At 34.5% G+C, this 22,359-nt stretch overlaps 1 protein-coding gene across 2 annotated transcripts in view; it reads left to right on the forward strand.

Moving 5' to 3' along the window:
- The window catches only part of XPR1 (xenotropic and polytropic retrovirus receptor 1), a 135,044-nt gene that overhangs the window by 69,024 nt on the left and 43,661 nt on the right, over positions 1-22,359 (forward strand). For both annotated transcript variants that reach the window (XR_006785609.1, XM_045838458.1), the window contains exons 3-7: positions 9,074-9,175; positions 14,079-14,302; positions 16,328-16,477; positions 16,950-17,033; positions 18,258-18,339. Coding sequence is in view for 1 of the 2 variants with exons in the window: in XM_045838458.1 (XP_045694414.1) it covers positions 9,074-9,175; positions 14,079-14,302; positions 16,328-16,477; positions 16,950-17,033; positions 18,258-18,339 (642 nt within the window). In the remaining variant the exon portion in view is untranslated. The remainder of the gene's footprint in view (positions 1-9,073; positions 9,176-14,078; positions 14,303-16,327; positions 16,478-16,949; positions 17,034-18,257; positions 18,340-22,359) is intronic.

The raw sequence follows: 22,359 nt of genomic DNA on the forward strand, positions 1-22,359 counted from the left end.
TTGGAGAATTGACATTGCTACAACACACTTTCATTCTGATCTGCTTACTCATTTATGTGAACACGTTTTCTTAGCACTTAACATCTATGAGATGAAAAATAGGAATAGCAGTGCTAGTTAATGGCCTCATTCTACAATATTCATGATGTTCTAGCAAATGATATAATATTCATCATTCAAGTAATGTAATATTTATTATTTCATTAATAATAGCAATAATGTAATATTTATCAGTAGGTATATGAACTAATTGGGAGAAAAACTATCCATTTAAATATGATATTTATTTTCAAATTCCTAACTATTTTAATTGTAATGTGTAATACTTATCAAAGTTTATTACATATTTATGTTATGCTGATGTAGTGTATTCTGATAATTGTAATGGGTAGCTCAATGTAAAAGAAACTTTAATATTTAGAGCTTTAATATATTTAGGAAAGTTTTTGTATGTAAATTTTAATTTATGTACATTTAATGGCTAGGAAGTATGATAGGATCATCAGTAAATAACTTTCAAACCTAAAAATATATTAGAATAAATTCTGTAATGTTAGTAGAATGGGAATACAAGTTAAAGAAGAAAATGAAATAATATAAACTTTCCAGCTGTTAAAGACCTTATTTTTTTGTACTTGATAATGAATGATGGTGGTTATCATATTACATTTAAATTCCCATTAGCTACACTTAAAACAATGTCACTTTATTTTATTTTTTTTTAATCCTCACCCAAGGATGTGTTTATTGATTTTAGAGAGAGAGAAGAAGGGAGAAAGAGAGAGATACATTGATGTGAGAAAGAAACATCAATTGGTTGCCTCCCGTACACGTCTGGACCAGAGATCGAACCCACAATCTAGATATGTACCCTGACCGGGAATCGAACCAGTAACCTTTTGGGGATGATGCTCCAACCAACTGAGCCACCCTGCCAGGGCAATATCATGTTATTTTAAAATGCAGATAATTATGATGTACCAGAAATTACATTATTTATAGCCGTTTAAAAGTGTTCCGCCCTGGCTGGTGTGGCTCAGTGGATTGAGTGCCGGCCTGCGAAGAAGAGGGCCACCAGTTCAATTCCTAGTCAGGGCACATGCCTGGGTTGCAGGCCAGGTCCCCAGTGGGGGGCGTACTAGAGGCAACCACACATTGATGTTTCTTTCCCCCTCTTTCTCCCTTCTCCTTTCTCCAAAAATAATTAAATAAAACCGCTTTTTAAAAAAGTGTTCAAATCTTTTGTCATAACTTAAAAAATATGAAAGCCCTGGGGAAAAATAGAATTTCAAGTTATTTATTCCTAATTTGTAAATCACACTTTTAAAAAAGAACCCTCTTTTTTGTAAAGCCATGTAACCAATAATGCTAGATAGTCTTTCTGTATTTTATGGAAGCTAGTCACATGTTAATTTTTATCAGCTCTCTTTTATGAGTAGTTTTTGAGAAGCTAAGAAGTCATGGAAACTACATGGAATATAATAAAAATGCAAAAGAGATGGTGGTGATATTAAAGTTCACCTCTGAAACTAGTTCCACAGAAAAATGTTCCTGGAAATCTTAATAGATACTTTTCACCTCTTTCCCCAGCTTCTTCCTGCCATTCCCCCTCCACCCAACCAAGAGGGATTGTAGTCTTGTAAATAACTTGGGGAAAAACTGTCTCTGTGTCATAGTATATCAGCATAGTAAAGCTTCTTTTGTCTTAAAGCAGTTTCTCAACCTTGGCACTGTTGACCTTTTCGGGGAGATAGAGGAGGAGGAGGATGCCCTGGGTGCATTGTAGCATGTTGAGCAGCGTCTCTGGTCTCTGTCGATTAGACTCCAATAACACCCTCCCAGTTTGAGGACAAAAAATGCCTCCAGACATTCCCAGATAATTCCTGGGAGCAGATTTGTTCCTAGTCAAGAACCAGTATTGTACCTTAAGCAGATCGGCTTAACCCTGTTTATACTTACATTTTCCAAACTTACTTGAATTTCTTAAAATTCTTTCTTCTCCTTTACCCATAACTAATGTCCTGGGAATGCTATTATAAGTTATTTAGTAAAAGTAAACTAATTCTACATTTTTCCCTCCTTTTCAGATGTCTCCTTAAAACTTTTCAATACTTTTCATTGAATTTAGAATTAAATTCAGATTCCTTAATATGGCCTTCCTGTGTGTGAAGGCCTTTATCTTCCCCTCTAACCTTATTTTGACCTGCTTTTGGGTCTTCTCAGGCACCCCAGTTTCTTTCTTAGTGTGGTTTTCCTTCCTTCCTGTTGGGAATCATTTAGCCTTTGCTCTTTCTTATTCTTTAGGTTCAGGTCTCAGATTAAATGTTATCTCCTAAAGAGAGGTCTTTTCTAACCATCTCTTAATCTGCCAAAAAGGATGGTCATCTATCCAAGTACTTACCCCCTCTCTATCTCAGTACCCTGTTTGTTGCCTTCACAGCACTCTTCAGTTTGTGGTTCTGTGATTCTTTTGTGTGGACTTCTTCCTGTCTCAGTCACTGGCATGCCACCTCTATGCGGGCAGGAACCACGTCTAGCTTGTTCATCCTTATATCCTCAACATTTAGCACAGAGCCTAGCATCTAATAGGTGGAATAATTAGTTGTTGAATTAATGAATATGCTTTGATTTAGCAGTGTGTTTTGTTATAGAGTTAAACTTAAACAGTTTTTATTGAAATATAGTTCAGATACTATAAAATTCACCCTTTAAAAGTGTATAATTCAGTGGTTTCTAATATATTTACAAGGTTGTACAACCACCATCACTATCTAATTCCAGAACATTTCATTACTGCCCATTCCCCCCTTCTCTAGCCCCTGACAATCACTAATGTACTTTCTCAGTCTTTATGGATTTGCCTGTTCTGGACCTTTCATATAAGTGGAATTTTGCAATATGTGTTCTTTAGTGTCTGGCTTCTTTCCCTTTGACTTTTTTCTAGGTTCATCTATGCTGTAGTGCATAATAATACTTTATTTCTTCTTACGGCTGAATAATATCACATTATATGGATACACCATGTTTTGTTTATCCATTCATCAGCTGGTAGACTCTTGGACTATTTCCACTTTTTGGGCTACTATAAATAATGCTGCAATGAGCATTTGTGTATAAATTTTTGTATAAAACATATGTTTTCACTTCTCTTCAGTATATACTTAGGAGTAAAATTGCTAGATCATATGGTAACTTCATACTAATTTTTTGAGGAACTGCCAAACTGTTTTCCAAAGTGCCTGCATCATTTTACATTCCCACCAGTGGTATGTAAGGATTCCAGTGTCTCTCATCCTTCCCAACACTTGTTACTGTCTTTCCTTTTTATTGTAGATCTCCTGCTGGGTATGAAGTGGCATGGTGGTTTTGATTTACATTTCCCTAGTGATTGGTGATGTTGAAATGTTTTGTGTTGACTGGCAATTTGGAGGAATATCTGTTCAGATCCTTTGCCCATTTTTAACTGAGATATTTTTCTTCGTATTGTTGAATTCTAAGTATTATTTATATATTCTAGACACTAGTTCCTTATCTGATACGTGGTTTGCAGATATTTTCTTTTATTCTGTGGTTGTCATTTCGCTTTCTTAATAGTGCCTTTTAAACACAAAAATTTTTAATTTTGAGGAAGTCTAATATATCAGTCTTTTTTTTAATCACTAATGCTTTTGGTGTCATATCTAAGAAACCATTGTCTCGTCTAAGGTCATGGAAATTTGTGCCTGTTTTCTTTTGAGAGTTTTATAGTTTTAGCTTTGACATTTAGGTCTTTGATCTATTTAGACAGATTTTTATGTATGGTATGAGATAAGAGTGCATCTTCATTTTTTGTGTGAATGAATATTCAATTGTTGAAGCTTTATTTTTTTGAAAACTTTAATAAAACATCAGAATTTTCACAAAATTATTAAATTTGTTTCAACATTTACAATTCAAAAAAATAATATATGAAGCACATACTGGTACCAGACATTATGTTGGGTATAGGATCTATAAAGGTAAGAAAGATAATAATTCCTACCTTCAGTATCTCACAGATCTGGCACTTAAGAAAATTGAAAGCAGCAATAAAAATGTGAATGGAACATGTATTTGAATAAGTTAATAGTGGTTTTAAAGAATTGATTTTTGAGAGATTGTATGTGGAAGTAAGATGACACTGATGGTATAAAAATAAAAGTATTCCTGAAAACTGCTGTAAAAAGCACTTGATGGTGGTTGCTATGCAGTAGGAATATTTTACCTTGATTAGTACTCTTAGGGTTATTTGATGTTAACTTAGTAATTTTGGAGGTGGATGAGGAAGAAATTGCCTGTCATCTGCAAATGTGCGGTGAAGGTAAGACCATAAATAGAAATGACAAAAAAAAGTCTTTCCCTCATTCCCCCCCCCAATCTCTCTCGTGTAACTGACTAAATTAGTATTTATTTAACTCAGAGCAGAGTGTTCTCTGAGTCATACTTCATGAATTCTAGATTTGTTTTACCCCTTTGTCATTTTTTGTTGTTGTTAATGCTAAACTTACAATCATTGATATTCTTGCTAAAATGTGCACTTACCGATGCTAGCTTTCTTTGAACTAGGCTTAATCTTCTGTGACTAATTATTGAATTCATGTTAAGTTCATTTTGTAGTCTGCTAGGGCTGCCATAACAAAGTACCACAGACTTGGCGCCTTAAACAGAAATCTGTTTTCACAGTTCTAGAAGCTTGAAGTGCAAAGATCAAGGTGTCAGTTTCTCTGGTGAGGCCCCTCTTCCTGGCTTGCAGAGGGTTTGCTTGCTGTTTCTCACATGACCTTTCCTCGCTGTGCACATCTAGCTAGAGGGAGGGAAAGAGGGAGAGGGATGTCTCTTCCTACTGGAACAGGGCCCCATCCTTATGACTTCATTTAACCTTAACTATCTTCTCAAAGGACGTGTCTCCAAATAAAGTCACACTGGGGATTAGGGGTTCAACATATAAATGGGGGGGCACAGTTCAGTCCATATATTAATGTTACACGTAGTAGTCACTTCAGTAATGTTTATTTTATGTTAAGAAAATACAGTGAGTCTCAGTAAAACATTTTTACTGGAGGAGAAAAAACCTCATGCTATTTATGTTCTCTACACCTACACTTTCTCACCTATAAAACAAGGGAATTGGGTCAGTTTGTTTTGGAACACTGAAATTCTCAGTTCCTTCAGTTTAGAGTGACTTCTAACATTACTCAGCAGATAGGATATAAGAGGTGTCTTGTAATAGAAATTGATCTTGTATAAATTAGCATTCTGCCAACTTCTCACAAATGAAATAAAAAACATAATTATTCTGTATACCTCTAAATTCTGATATGGACACTCTGTTCATCTAGCTATGCTAGTTAGGTTTTATTACGTATAATTTAAAGATTTGGTTGTGCCATGTTTCTCTTTTTGTTTCAGTAAATAATGCACTTTATTTATACAATATAATTTATCTTTCATGAGTAAGTTTCATTATAATGGATTGAAGTAATACAACATGTATAGAGAGCAAAATATGAGAATTTCTCTCATCCTCCCTCTTTCAAAGGAAATGACCACAATTAACAGTTTGAAATGTATCCTTGAAATCTTATTTCTGTGAATGAACGTAAGAATATTTATATATGCATTTTTAATAAATGAAATCATGCTGTATATATTCTGTTATCTAAAATTTTTTCCTCAACAGTGTCTTTTGGGAATTTGATACATACTAGGATGTATATGTAGTATTTTTTAAGTGGCTACATAGGGTTACACAGTATTATTGTAATTTATTTAACTATTCTTTTGTTGGACATCACTTTGTTTTCTTTATCACTGTTCAGAATAATGGTGCATGAACATCCTTGCATGTACATCCATTTGTGCAGACTCCTTTAGGACATATTTCCCATGTGAGATTGAACACACTGAACATTTGGTCACTACTGATTGTCTTTGAAAATGCTTTACAAATTTACATTTCTACCAACAGGAGTGAGAGCGTTCATTTACCTTCACCATTGCCAAAATAATATAGTATTTTAAAATTGCTTCCAATGTGATGGTTGAAAAATTATATTTCATTAAAGTTGGATTTACCTGATATCTAGCATATTGAGCATCCTTTTATGTGTTCATTGGTCATTTGTATCTCTGAATTGCTCTAATTTACCCATTCATCTTTTGAGGTATATTTTTAATATTGATTTGTAAGAATTTTTAAAAATATATTTTGCATATGAATCATTTATTCACATGCAAGATAAGTGCTAAAATGTATATTTATCTATGCTAGCTTTCTTTGAACTAGGCTTAGTCTTCTGTGAGTAAATGTTGCAGATATGTTTTTCCTGTCTTTTCTTCTCTTTTCTTTTAGCTTATGGTATCTTGTGGAATGGAGATATTTCATTTTGTGAGAATACTAGTCATTCCCTTTATGACCTCTGTTTTCTGTGGTGTTTAGGAAGGCTTTCCCCATGTAGAGTTACTTAATTTTTTTCTGGTATTTTATAATATTGTTTCTTTTTTCTGTTCTGCTTTTTTAAAAACATCAATCTACTATCTCTTAAACCCCTCCAACTGGGAACCTGGCCTGCAATCCAGGCATATGCCCTGACTGGGAACCAAACCAGCAACTTTTCAGTCCACAGGCCACCACTCAATCTACTGAGCCACGTCAGCCAGGGCTATAATATTGTTTCTTTAACTTCATCTGGAGTTTTATTAAATGTATGGTCAATGAACCCAACCCTGTTTGTTATTTAGTACATTCTTTTCACACTGAGTTGAAATCACCTTTATTTTAATCTAAATCTCTGCATATATACAGATTTATTTCTGGACACTCTCTTCTGTTCTTTTCATTTTGTTTTTATAATTTCTTTACCAATAGTGTACTTCTAATTGCTGTTAGTTTACTATGTCTTTTGAAATCTGAGACAAGGATATTTTCATTCATTTAACTTATTTTGTATCACTGTTCTTGCTGTTTTTAATCTAGCTTTTTCCCCTCTTTACTCTGTTTGCTGTTACTTCTCAGAGTTGTAGAAACCTTACTAAAGCCTTCTGATTTGTGGCACTTAAGTTATATGTGAACTAGAAAACTACATAATAGACCGTGGTATTTTAGGCAAAACAGTCTCTAAATTGAGAAAATGAAGACTTCACATGAGAATGATTTATGGGTAGAATGTTCATACTTTAGTACATAAAACTTATTTCATATGTTTTAGTTTCTTAGAGGCTTAGATTTTTCATTTCTAGGTTCTTAGTAATATTTTAAATAGTTGAAGTTGCTGAATATGCAGTCTCTATATAAACATTAATATTGTTAAAGCAGCTATATATTGTTTGCTGAACAACTTTGTTTATTTCTATCAATGAAGAAATAGGTTAGGTTAATGAAAGTTGCCTGTTAACAGAGAAACAAAGTAAATATGACCAAGCCCATTTTTTGCTTTAGGGTTTTCTTTCCTAACAATACAGCAGAGAATAAAAGAAAAAGAAATAGTAGGTAATTAAGAAGTATAATAAGGTATTATTTTAAATTAGCTATAGCCAGGTGCTATTATAAGCAGCATCATTACCATGGGGCACTTTTAACTCAAGGTCAGCTTTTTAAAAAGGTTTGACTTGCTTTGTGCTCTGAAAAAAATAATTCTCAGTGGCCTTGGGCAGCTGTAGCCTTTGTTGTACCTAAATTGCTGAGTGTACACGAGAAACTTACAGTGGCATCCTTTCTTTACTGCAAAATCAATAGAATCCTGCATTATCTGTTCAGCTCTAAAGCATAAGAAATAGATTATTAAAAGTTAATGTTTTACATAGTACTAATTTGTTTATGTTTTTGTTATATGAATAAAGTGAATAGATTTGATTTGCTCTTTAGAACTTCATTCTAAGCTTTTAAAAAAATCTCCGGTAGTATTAATTAGTATGTATATGTGTGTGTTGCATAGTACTCAGGGAAATATTATTTCTTATTCCTGGATAGGTGGACTATTTAAGGGTTTCTGGGATTGCTCTAAGATTTGGGGGACCTGAGAGACAAAAGCACCTATAGTTTTTCTAGACATTTCAAGCTCAGAGTGCCCCAGAAACCTGGAAATGAGTGGTTCTATATTGTGATTAGTATCTGGAGTCTAGTCGGACTTCACTTGGGCACGAAACATACGAAACATACCGTTTTAGGTTGGGGCTTCCTGAAGCTGCGTATACTTGTACTCACAGGAGTCAGTAAATCAGTGTGCTATGTCAGAACTCACGTAGGGAATCTAGGCTGCAGAGACTGACACTGATTGGCACACACAACCTTTTAAAAATGTCTAGATTTATGGCTTCTTCTGAAAATTTGGAAGATCTGACAACCTGGGCCCCATGTCACCACATGGCAGCAACTAACCAGATGGACACGTGCTTTCCAATTTGCCAGAATCCGTACCATTCCTTGTCCTAAAGGTGGCTGTTTCCATTTATCACCGTATTTGCATAGTCACCCACTTGCTTAATTCTTTATGTTTCTACCCAGCATCTGAAGGTTTGGAATACCTAATTTAAATCTTACTGTCTGTCTGCATGTCTTTTTCTATGCCTTGTACAGTCAAAGTAAAAATGAGTAGATAGCAGTGTAATATTGTTAGAGTAGTCAACTCATTTTTTCCAGAAACATATGACATATCCATGCCTTCATGTTCTCTTGCATCTCTTTTTTTCCTGAAATATCTTATTTGTTCTCCTGCAGAATCCTACTCATTTCAACTGTGAACACCTTGAATCTTCCTTGATCGCCTCTGTCCACAGTAGTGCGTTCTTCTAGTCTCAGGACACTTATTTTCTCTGCCACTATAAATTTATTATAACAGGTATATAGAATGTGGTTCAGCTAAAAAATAATTGTGTTCTTATGAAGAGGACTTTGATTAGTTTTTTCTTAATAAGGTTCACAGTTCATTTTTTTAAAAGAAATCCATATATTGTTGTTATTTTGAAGACTAAGAAGAGTGACTTTAAATTTTATTTCCCTAGTTTTCCTAAATGGCCTTCAAACGTTAAATTTAAATATTGTTTTTCTTGCTTTCAGTTACAGATGAGGACACAGTAAAGAGGTATTTTGCCAAGTTTGAAGAGAAATTTTTTCAAACCTGTGAAAAGGAACTTGCCAAAATCAACACATTTTATTCAGGTGAGTGGGTTTTTTTGGTACAACTACCAGAGACAATTTCTGCTGCTAAAGAAGGAGAAATTCTGCCATGTCATTGTTTAAATATTTGGTCATTGTTGTAAAACTGGGGTTTGTCATTGTCCTACTGTGCCTAAGGGGTATTTTCTGTAGCCAAGGTGGGAATGCATCTGGCCTCAGTGTTTAAGACATTTTTTATGGTAGTTGTCTGTGTGTTGTTGCAGTTGCAAGGATTTGGGACCTCGTTGTAAAGCAGTATCTTGATAGAGCTTCACTATGGCCCAGTCCAAAGCTTTTAAAGAGTCAGAAGCTTATTTCTCTCAGAGCTGGATTACACAGTTTCAACTTTTTAATTACAGCAGTTCTGTGCCCTCCCATTGCATTGTGAAACACTCATGTCTGTCTCTAGAGCACAGTTTGCAGTGGCATCTACAAGATGCTGTTGAAACTGAGAAGAAAATACTAGAACTTTATTTATTTATATTTTACTCTTTTAAATTTTGTATTATATGTTAACTTCCCTACTCTTTATTTTATTTTATTGTTGTTCAAGTTTAGTTGTCTCCATTTTGACCCCACCACATCCCCCTGCTCCTCCCATCCCCACATTTTTTTTCTGTCCCACAGAACTCAGGTTCCTGGAATCCCTCATTGTATTCCAGTTGAACAGATCCCTCCCAGAGTTACTTCCATCTCCATCAGTCATTTTAACCACTTTCATCCCTTGTACTTATCATGCCTTTTCCCTTATTGCTTTGTAATGCTTCTGCCTGGCAAGAAACTCCAGCTGGACTGATCCAGCCATTGACTTTTTTTGTGTGTACCCTGAGCTGCTTAGGACAGCTGGGAAAAAATCATGTAGCAGAACAGATTTGAACCACTATAAATTCATTGTTGCATTCTTAACCATGTCCTCAAACCTGCCTATGGGTCCTGATCAGTGTCCTTTGGCATGCTCCAAAGTGCTCTTCTAAACCCTGTACCATTCTGTTGAGCTCTCTGACCTCACCGTCTTCCCCATCATGCTCATTAACCTTCTACCTCACCAATAAAAATAAAGGCCTTCAACTCCTGTTGGTGTATGATACTTAGGAATGCCATGTATTCCTCCCCACATTACCTATGGCCATTCTTACCCTTATTAATTTCCCTCCAATCTTTGTAGACAAGATGTCCCTTGACAGTGCCTGCCACATCTCTACAACTGCTGATTAAATTTCAGTTCCTTGAGACCTTAGTCCTCAATTTGTCTCCTTTAAGAATTATTGAATAAACGCATTGTTAACTTCCCTTTTTATTGGTTTAGCCTCCTTAGTAAGTCACTCCCTTCAAACAAAAAATAAGTAAATAAAAAGGGAAGCAAATATCGTAACTTTGTGTCCTCCTCCTCCTCATCTTTCATTGATGGCTGGACTTCTTCCTAGGCAGAAGGAACAGTCTATGCAAAGGCACAGGCCATTACAGCACATGGCATATATACATGTCCTCTTCAGTACGTTACAAGCACCTGGAAGGCAGAGACAAAATAGAAATATTTGAAACCATGCAAATGTATAAATTTTCAGCAAGGGGAAAATGCACAGAAGGAATGGTGATTTTTCAAGGACAAAGATCATTTCCATAATTAGCAGGCAGGAGGGTAAAGAGGAACCAGCAGTACAGCCATGAGCTGTCGGCTGAGGAAGAGCAGACTGAAAGAGGAAGGCATTTGCAGTGGAAAGAGCATTGACACTGAGAAAAGGCCACTGGGCATGATCTAAGGCTGTAAATGAAAAAAAAAATGAGGTAAAGGTTATTAGCATTTTATTATAATTTTTTTGGAAAAGATTTCTGTGTCCACCTCACTTAGATCACAAAGGATAGATGATACATTGTAGTTCACAAAGAAAAATACTCTTAATAGATACATAACTTTTATGTTTTGAGTTATAAATAGATATGTATGTTTTGTATATGTTTGTATGCATCTATATATGTGTGTATGTATAATATATTTAAATAACTTTTTCATGAAACAATACTTATCCTTACTACTACCCAATACTATTTTTCATATTTAATTATTTCTATTTGATCTTTAAAATCCTGATTTATGATCCACTAAGTTGCTTCTATGACCCCATATTGAATTATATAGAACACTCAGTTTGAAAAATGGTATCTTAGACTTGGTTACTTTTCAGAAACAATTTTAAGCTTTCTGCTATTAAAAACTTGGGGCCTGTGACTTAATGACTCCCTTTTTCTATGTGTATTGGAAAGGCCACTCAGGTATATCTCTTAATGGCATCACAGAGTAGGTACAAATTTTCATAGTCTTCAGACTCACTTTTTGCCAGGTCAGGAAGTGATGGGTAATATGAACACATGATTGACAGAAATAAAATTTGGCACTCATCCTACATAGTATCATTTGTCTCATTGTTTAGCTGCTTTTTTTTTCATGGCAGATTGTCTGGTAAACTGCAATCCTCACACACTAGGGCACATGAGAAACTGAATTTAATACCATGGTGAGGTCAGCTTAGGCACCTACCTCCACCCACTTACATCTCACAAAAATATGTAATAGTCAACTAAAATGGTCATTTTTAAGTGAGATATAGTCTTGACTGCAACCTTTTAGTACCCAAAACAGACACCATAAAAGCCAAACAAAACATGGAATGAATACTGCTAAAATGTGGATATTTATTTTCACACCAATTCTATTACCTACCAAATTACATGTTGAATTTCTGAACCTTACTATTTTTGGAAGAAGTTTACCATTTAATCTTCCTAGGCCTGCATGTATACTTGCTTGTAAAATGAGCAAATTGATTCCCAACCTTCTAGGGTCATGTGAGGAGTCAGAAACTATTTTCACTATTTTAGAAAACCTGATGTAAGTTATTCATCACTCTTTATTTATTACATATCTTTGGTTAATAAGATGTGGGCATTTATTTAGATTTATAGATAAAATCTATTAATATTTGAAGACCCTGGGACAAGAGGGTAATTTTTGAAGGGAGGCATCCTTTTTGGTAATAATGTTGCTAATCACTGACCTAGAATCGTGAAGGCTGTAGTGTTATAAACTTCCTGGTGACATTATGTCCTTTTTCAAGTAATCCTAAACACTTTGTGTTACATCTTTCTCTTTTCTTGGACCAGTTTGCTTTCTCTTGTCATTCAAAAAACTTAGCTTCTCAGCGGTATTTTTATGTGCCTACATTAAAAAAAAAAACCTTAGAATATAGGTCTGTTGTTTTTAATATTTCATGATTAAAACAGGCAAACCCCTTCTTTTTATTGGTTGGAATGTTTTAAATAGATCAGTATGAGCTTTTTCCTTTGTTTATAAACAACTTCAGAGTTTTGGGGTTTTTTTCCTGGTCTGTCCTAATTTTTTAGCTTCAGTTATTATGTTAGGAACTCACAGCAGTGCTATATGCTTTGCCTTTCTGTACAAAAAAGAAGGGATGGAAGGAAAGAAGAAAGGAGATTGTAGTAGTGTTATATTTATAAGTCAGAAATTATGGCAATAGAAACAGATTTATTTATTGGCTGTTAAATATTTTCAGGCTTCATATAAATAAAAGAGCAATTGGATAGTTACTCAGAACTATTCCTATTATATAGTTATTCCTATAATCCTATTACACAGCATCTTGCTATATATTTTTTATTCTTATTGAATTTGAGACACTATATATTGTTTTGCCACTGAGTATGTATGATGAAACATAAGAATCTCACTGAAATACTAAATGTTCCTTTCATCCTTTCATAAGTGATTATATGTATCTAGTACCCACATTTTAAATTAGGACTTAATGGCTAGTTTTGTTCTTTGCTTTTATGTGCGTTAAAATGGAAATTACATATATATTTTATTAACTAGGGTAAAATCCCCATTGTTTTTCCTATATCATGAATCTCTTGAGTCTTGAGTATATTACAGCAGAGTCAGCTACTTAAGAGCTATTAAAAGATGGAGGGTAGAGGGAGAGTGATTTAAAGCAGTCAGCCTGGCTTGCTTTCTGGTTAACGTATCTGATGAAAATTGAAATTATTTATATACTGTCCACAGTATATTTTGCTTTCTCTATTTCATTAAAAAGTGATTAATAGGTTTCTGTTAAAATCAAGCTATGTGAAACCAACTTCATTTTCTTTGCTTCCTTCTTCCTTCCCTTCTTTTCTCTACCTTGTTTCCCCTACCTACCCCCCAGACCCTGGCAACCACTAATCTACTTCCTGTCTGTATGGATTTACCTGTTCTGACATTTCCTATAAATGGAATCATGCAATAAGTGTGCCTGGCTTCTTTCACTTAACATGATGTCTTTGAGATTCATCCATGTTGTAGCATAAATCAGAACTTCATTCATTTTTATGGCTAAATAATATTCCATTGTACATATATATACTGTATTTGACATCCATTCATCAGTTAATGGACATATGGATTGTTTCCACTTCTTAACTGTTAGGAATACTAGTTTGTGTATGTGCACAAGTTTTTGTGTGAACGTATGTTTTCAGTTCTCTTGGGTATGTGCATAGGAGTGGAATTGCTGGATCTTAAGGTTACTGTTGAGCCTTTTAAGAACTGACAAGCTACCAGATTACAATGTGGCTGTACCACCTTAGTGGCTTTTAAAATTCTGTATCTTCATTTGTAAAAAGAAAGGGTACAACTGAGGTGTTGTAGAGAGGGAAGTGTGGGATAGAATGAAAGGAAGGTATTAAAACATTTTTTTTCCTGTCCAGTTCTAAATATTACATGTAACCTTTTTCCCTAGAAATTTTAGGGAAACAAACTAGAATAATTAGTAAAAATTCAGACAAGTCAGTGGTACCTTCACCACCATTTTTATCGTGATAATTTGACAATCCTGTTTTTTATTTCTTATAGAAAAGCTCGCAGAGGCTCAGCGCAGGTTTGCTACACTTCAGAATGAGCTGCAGTCGTCACTGGATGCGCAGAAAGAAAGCACTGGTGTCACTACGCTGCGACAGCGCAGAAAGCCAGTCTTCCACCTGTCCCACGAGGAACGTGTCCAACACAGGAATATTAAAGACCTTAAACTGGCCTTCAGCGAGTTCTACCTCAGTCTTATCCTGCTGCAGAACTATCAGGTACTTAGATTCTTACCCTGGAAGATAGAGCCTTTAAGCAACTGAGAAATTATAGTAAGTGGAATTACCTTGAGCAGTACTGATGGGCCAGTCCAGAAAGGAAAATCCTTAGCATGCCTTTGTTCTTTAGGTTCTTACTGGGATTTCTGATGTTCTTATTGATGGAAACCACATTATCAGAAATGGTCAAGTAGAGCAATAAGACTTATTTATTACGGACTGCTTATAAATAAATAAATTCCAATAAATAATTCTATTTATTTAAATAAAATGAATTTATAAATATTTATTAATAAATGTTTATAAATAAAGATAATGACTGTTTAACTTGCCACTAAAACCCTTTCAGTTTTATTAATCACAAGCTGCAACATAACATTGTTTTAATCTTGCCGATAAAATCATTAAATCACAGCAAATGTTTTATACAGACTGAACATCTAAGCTGTTATATTATTTAGTATTTTAAAAATCCAGTCTGAAACATTGAACCATCATGTATGCAATATTTTGGAATTACAGGACATTTATTCATTTGCAATTCTTTATAGATTTGTTTATATAGTTAAATCTGTAAAGAATTTATTGAAAAACATGATTTGTTCAATAATAAAATTTTAAATTAGGCAAAAGTACCCTTCTAATCTTTAGAGAGACCTTATGCACTATTCTTTTTTCATTTTGTTCTTGTGATTAGTACTTGTAATCAGTGGTTAGAAGCATCACAGGGTTATGTATTGTATAAAAACTGAATGTTATATAACAAAAGTATTACCGGGGTAAATCCTGGAAATTTAAAATAAAAAGTCCATGTAGTCTCATGTCTGCATCAGTCTAAGTTGTTAATCCATGTACTTATTTCTTTCTTTCCCTTTTGTAATTTTGCTTTCTTCTTTGGTGGTTTAGTACTTTATCATTGAAAGAACCACCCAATTAGAAAGTAATTTTAGAAGACTAGAAAAATAATTATATAAAATATATATGAAAGGAAATTCCTTTCCTTTAAATTTACCCATTAGCTTTATGGTTTATTTTTAAAAAGAAAAAAATGTATTTCTTCTTTCTTATAAAATGTTAATATTTTATATTTCATTAAATATGCTTGTGTATTACAGGGAAATACATTTGTTAATTTTTTTAACTTTTCCAGAAGCTTTTGTTTTGGCTTATTATAAAACGTTGCTTGGGAAAATGAAAATAATTGTTGTGTAAGTTTTGATCTGTCCTCTATTCTTTGAAGCTGTTTATTCAGTAAGACTACATTTATTTTGAGAATGAGGAGAAAGTTGATGGAAAACAGTCTACAAGTTATGGTGTATGCACCCCAAGTAGAATTCAAGATGATCCATTAAAGTATGAGAAAAAAGTATGATCCATTAAAGTACGAATTATAAGCAAGCAAACAAAGCCTAGTTAGGAGTGAGGGCCCATCTTTTCAGTAATGTGGATATGTGATCAACAACTTTGGGAGAACTCTGGTTTACAGAACCTTGCACGTCCACGGTTTCCTGCTTTTTTGCATGTTGATCAAACAACAGAATTTGAGAATATAGAAAAGTAGGATTTTGATATTATAGAAATGGAGGAAAAATACTAGCTTCTATCCATTATCAGCAAAACTGTAAGTATGATCACTTCTTTTCTACTGATTCGCCTTTGCATTCCCATCCCCGAACTGAGAATGAATGGAAGCAAAATGAAAGTTAAGAAAAATAGCTAATCTGTTTTCCAAGCTGGTTTGTACGTGCTTGCATTGTAGTGGGGGCAAACAGATTCTCTGAAATTGAAATAATAAGGTTTATATTTAGGGTTTCTTTTGATTACTGATAAAATACTACCTTGAAATGAATAAATAAAATAAAGAAGAGTCTCATCCTTTCAGTGAGTGCTTTTATGACAGCATTGCCATTTCTTTCGGTCCTCAACCTTCAGTAAGCGCTGTGTACACATGGTGCTTATTATCCGTCTTGCATCTTCTTTGATGGTGGTGGAAATTATAGTAGTGTTTCTCTTTTTTTCCTGTAGAATCTGAATTTTACAGGGTTTCGAAAAATCCTTAAAAAGCATGACAAGATCTTGGAAACATCTCGTGGAGCAGATTGGCGAGTAGCTCATGTAGAAGTGGCCCCATTTTATACATGCAAGAAAATCAACCAGCTCATCTCTGAAACTGAGGTATATTAATTTGACTCAGATGCCATATATTTTCAATAACTTACATGTCTTATTTTTAATCAAATAATTCCTCATATCTGTTCTCTATTATAATTGATTCTACCTTTAAATATATACATACATACACTGGGTTTGGCAGAAGTAAGACCTACTTGAGTGTGGTTGGTAGAGTAAAAATATGGGTGTAATAATTTATAGTTTTAATTTGAACGTTTCACCTAAAATGTCATACTATGGGCTTGAGTGTGAGTGATATTGTATTGTTACAGAATTACATGCTTATGATTTTGTAATAAAAAGGGGGCATTATTTGTGCCAGACTCTGTATTCTTGCTCACGATTTTATTCTTTAATCAGTACTCATTCACCAAGAGGTTACCCAAGTACCATGTTTATAAATGGTTCAGAATTATTTGCTCATTACTCAAGTTCAGTATAACTTGTGTCAAAATTTAATGATGTGTCTTCCTAGGCCGTGGTGACCAATGAACTTGAAGATGGTGACAGACAAAAAGCTATGAAGCGTTTACGTGTTCCCCCTTTGGGAGCTGCTCAGGTTAGCATTTGTTTCTGGTTGTTTGGTTGTATTTGCCGATTTAATAAGCAGTACAGTATGTTTAGCTGATGAAATATATACTGATTTGGTTACTTTAAAAAATGTTTCAAAGTGTTTAAGTAGTTAATACTATTCTTATTTTTGTATTAAAAAATTAGATGCCAGATCTCACTTCGTAATGAATTATAATGTCTTCCCACCTATCTCTTCTATCCTGTACTTGTTTATTTTTATTGACATGCTAACTTCATTCTCACCAAATGATTGAGATGTGTATTTAATGATGGGAGGTATCAGATGTGTTGGGCTATTATATAGCTTCATCCAAAATACAGCAGTTAAACCTACAAAAGCATTTATTAAATGATGTTTGTTATACCAGAAAACATTTAAGTGGTATCTTCTGTGTCATAAGTTTCAATAAACTAAAAAGGATTTAAATCATAGAATGGTAATCAATAACAGAAAGAGCTTTTTTAATCTCATCCCAATGAAAGGCATTTACAAGAAATATACAATTAATATCATATTCTACTTCATGGTAAAGCACTGAATGCTTTCTAAGAACAAAAAAAGATATTCACTTTTCTAGATACTCTCTTTGTCCTAGAGATTATAGCCAATGCAGTCATGTAAGAAAGAGAAATAAGAGGTATTTAGATTAGAAAGAAAGAAGTAAAACAGGTGGGGTTTTTTTGCCAATGACATGATGACATAGAAAATTCATTGAACTTATAGACTAACTGCTAAAACTAATGAGTTTAGCAAAATTGCTGAATACAAGATCAATATATAAAAATCAATTATATTTCTATATATAGTCATGAACAATTGGAAGTCAAAAATTTTTAAAATAATGCTATTTATGATTAAGACAGAATATTTAGGGCTAAGTGTAACGAAAGATGCTCAAGACCTCCAAATTGCAATTAAACTTTCCTATAAGAAAATCAGTGTATATATAATTCGAAGCCTAAAATTGTAATCTTATTTAGTGACTCAGATTTCTGTAAAAGAATTCAAATAACTGGCAACTCTATTTCTAGTATTATAGAATGATGAAAGATGATTCTATAGTTCAGATTTATAAAAATGCAGGCCATAAAATATTTTTGTTGATTTCATGGTAGAATTTTGAGGCTCATGCTACTGATTTATGACAGCATATACTAAATGTACTCAATATTTTTCCCTGTACCCAAAATTCTGTTTTTCTGTCCATAGCCTGCACCAGCATGGACTACTTTTAGAGTTGGCCTATTTTGTGGAATATTCATTGTATTGAATGTTACCCTTGTGCTTGCCGGTAAGTAAGTAGGTTAAATTTTGAATTAAATTATTTTTACACATATGCCTATGTTGTGTTCTGTCCTGTCAGACCTACTACCAAACTACCAAAGTTATTGAAAGAGAAATCTGTTAGGGCTAAGTTTTTGTTCTTATAAATTATTGGGGGTGGGGGAAGTCATTTGTTCTTCCTTTGCGGTATATTATCCTTTAAAACATTGCTAGTTGATTACTCTTGTTCTCCATCATTTTCCAGAGTTTGTGTACAAATTCTTCACACTTTTTCAGTGTTCATTTATCAAGAACCTTAGGTCCCTTGATCACAGGTGATAGTACATAAGATACTATAAATCATGTACCGATTTATTTACTTTGCTTTTTGGAGACTCTTTCATATCTCTTCTAGAACCTATTTACAGTTACTTTGCATATAATTTTAAGAAGTTTATTATATAGTTTCCTATTCTATAGAGTTAAAAATTAGAAAGAGGTAGGAGGAATTGCTAGAAGCAAGTGCACTCCCAACATCAAGGAATCATTGAACCGCAAGAGGGGCACCATCTTTCTAAACCCACCAACAGAAGCATGTGGCATTGTTGATCACTCCTTGAAAATTTTCTTCAATTGGATTTGCTGGAAAACCACACTCTGCTGGTTTTTCTATTATATTGCACTGGCAGTGCTTTCCCAGTCTCCTTTGCTAGCTGGTTTGTTTTTTTTTTTGGTGACATCTAAATGTTGGGGAATACTACTAGGCTCACTTCTCAAGTCTCCTTCTCTGTTTACATGTATTTATTACCTAGGCAATCTTATTCAGACCCATGGACATAAATACCATCTATGTAATCGTGACTCCCGAGTATGTATAGTCTTTCCTCTGAATGCTACTTAATTGGCTACTTGGATGACTAATAGACATCTCAGACTTACATGGACAATGTTTTTGTAAACCTCAAGTACACTTTCTCTTTAATATGGCATCGCCCTTCATCAGTTTCTCAGGCCAGAAACATTTAGCCTCTCTTTTGCCTTATAATTCATCTCCAGTCCATCAGCAAATCCTGTTGCTCCATCTTCAAAATATGTTCTGAATCAGACCACCTCCACCAGTGTCAGCCTCAATAGTCCAACAGCCTTCTGAACTTGTCTCCCTGCAGCCTCTCTTGGGTCCTTATAGCTACCACTGTCTTTCTTTTAAAAAATAACTTACATTATATCGATTTCCTCTTAAAATCCAGTAATGGCTTCTCTTACAATATTGTTGAAACTTCTCACTACAGCCTATAGGACCCCACAGGAGCTCGCCCCATGGGCCTTTCTGACTTTACATGCTGTCATCCTCCCCACACTCAGTTTTACTCTGTTTTTAACCATACTTGTATTGTTACTATTCCTTGAACACCCCAAGTTCATTCCCATCTACAAACCCTTGCAGTTGCCTAAAAGTCTCTTCCCCAAGATGTCTGCTCTTAATCCCTCACTTCATTCTTATGATCTCTATCTAAATGCCACCACCTCAGTAAGGCCTTTCCTGGTCACCCTACCCTAAAATAGCTTGTTCTGTCCCTTTAGCCTACATTAGTTTTCTTTAGAGCACTTGTATTTACATGGCATAATGTTTTATATTTATGTTTATTAGTATCTGTTTTCCTACTGGCATGTAACTTTCTTGATGCCTGCTCATCTCTCTCCTGTTCACCATTGTATCTCCAGCACCCAGACTACCACCTGGGACATAGTAGGGGTTTACAAAATATTGGTGGAAGTGTGAATGCATGCAAGAGAAAGGACCAAGACAAAGTAAATGATATACAAACACACATACACACAGGGAAAAGACACATCTCAAAGGTTCTTACAATTGAAGACTTTTGCTTTAAGGGCAAATAATCCTGCTATACCCCAAGAGTCTGTGTATTTATCCTTGTAATAATAACTGTGAATCATGAATAAAGGATTGAATTCTGCTTAGTGAAACCAGCAAATGTACATGACTTAGAACTAGATGTTATTGTATAAATCTTCATTGTACTCTGTTTTGGACTTTTAGTAATCATAATCATGCAAACATCATGTACTCTTCATGTGTCTATGGCAAGTTCCTAACACAGTGTCAGATATATAGCAGATGCTCAAGAAATAATTTTATGGGACACATTATTCCTCACAAACATTCTTCTCTAAGATTGTTAGTTGCACATTATCAAATTTTAACCCAAGTTGTCATGGCTTTTAGAGAGTGTATGAACTTTACTTATTAATATGTTTTTATTTGTGTTCTTAGTTCTCTTTCAATTACTAAAAATTAACTCTAATAATTATTGTCTGCATAAGCTCAGGATTTAATATTGGTATAATTTATAATTGGTATAATCTAGTTCTATTTCTTCAGATGAATGCAATTGTTATATAGAATGCATGGAAATATTACAATAAAAACCTAGCCCTGGATAATCAAGCCAGCTGTTGTGGAAAGAACACTTACTGGTCTTCAAAAGACCTTGCCTGGGTGTCAGTCCCAACTCCAGTGTTTGTTAATTGTTTTGGCTTTAAGGATATCACTTTACTTCTCTGAAACAGTTTCTTCATTTGTTAAATGAGCTTAATTACTTTGATTTATAGGGTTGTTCCATTCAGCAAGCAAATGTTATGTATCTCACAATTATGCTTGATACCCCTGAGTCTTATGATAGAGATTAAGACATATATTAAAACAATAATACACAAGATAGAAAGTGTTAAATGTTCTAAGCAGGTCAAAGAAACAGTGATTACTTATAAATGAGAGCATCAGGAAAGACTGTAAGGAAGAAATGACATTTATACTGAACACTGATGGAATGAAAGACATTTCAAGAGAAGGAGGCAGATGAGCAGAGATTTTAATTTTAGTTGGGTATAAGGGATGGGGCATAGGAGGAGGGAGTGGGTTATGAAAGAGAGGAGTGATATGTTCACCTAGGTTAAAGGAGAGTATTATTAGATGAGAAGAATGAAAAGATACAATAGCTTGAGATCAGTTCATAGATTTTAGGTTAAGAAGTGTAAGTAAAACATGTTTTTGGTTGGGAAGCACTATGTCAGTATACGAGGTGTGTCCAGAAGGTATCTAGTCATGTAACATGAAAAATAGAGACATTTACTGAAGAATATACAAGAAACATTGTACATAGGACAACAACGCCTCAGTCCCCTTCAAAGGAGGCACCTTGGGACCTCAGACGGTTCTCCCAATTGCTGTCAACTTCCTTGTCACATTTTCCTGAACCTCATCAACAGTCTGAAATCTCTTACCTTTCAAATATGATTTTAGTTTTGGGAAAAGCCAGAAGTCTCAGGGCACCAAATTTGGTCTGTAGCAGGGGCTGAGTCACCTGGGTGATTTGATGTTTTGCCAAAAACTCTGCAGGAGATGAGATACAAGAGCAAGTATGTTGTCGTGATGAAGCTGTCAATCACCAGTTGCCCACAGCTGCAGCCTTCTGAATCATCCAGATAGTTTCTGTGAAGGAAAGTTCAAGCTTAAAGAAAAATTTGATGCAGATTTGTTGCTCTACTCGCTCAGTCTTTTTGAATGTGACAGCCACACGGTACACATGCTCACTCAAGGGTGTCTACCACCCCCACTGACTAGTACAGTGAAGTTGTCATTGTTCACACATGCACATTCGAAACCACTTTCCTTGGCTGCAAAGTTATATCAATGTTGGGCAAACTGTTCTCATTATATTAACAAGCTGGACTTTTTCCGGACAGGCCTTGAATATGGCGTATGTGTGGGAGTTGTTCTTTCTGTAGGGAAAACCTTAGTCATTTGTGGAATTTTTCTTTCATTGCTAAGATGAACATGGTGCTATTATCATCATTAAATAAGACATAAGAATAAATATCATTGTTTTTATGTGAATGAATCAAAAAGGTTTTTAAAATTCAGGGGCAAGATAAGGTTTTGTTTTCTTTCATAAATATAGATTATGTTTTTGTGAGACACTTGGAGTTGTTTTTTAACGTGTTGTTTGTGCATGTGTCCTCTCACCTC

The sequence above is a fragment of the Phyllostomus hastatus genome, unplaced genomic scaffold, assembly GCF_019186645.2.
Source record: "Phyllostomus hastatus isolate PE091 unplaced genomic scaffold, TTU_PhHast_1.1 phas_contig_283, whole genome shotgun sequence".
Classification (NCBI taxonomy): domain Eukaryota; kingdom Metazoa; phylum Chordata; class Mammalia; order Chiroptera; family Phyllostomidae; genus Phyllostomus; species Phyllostomus hastatus.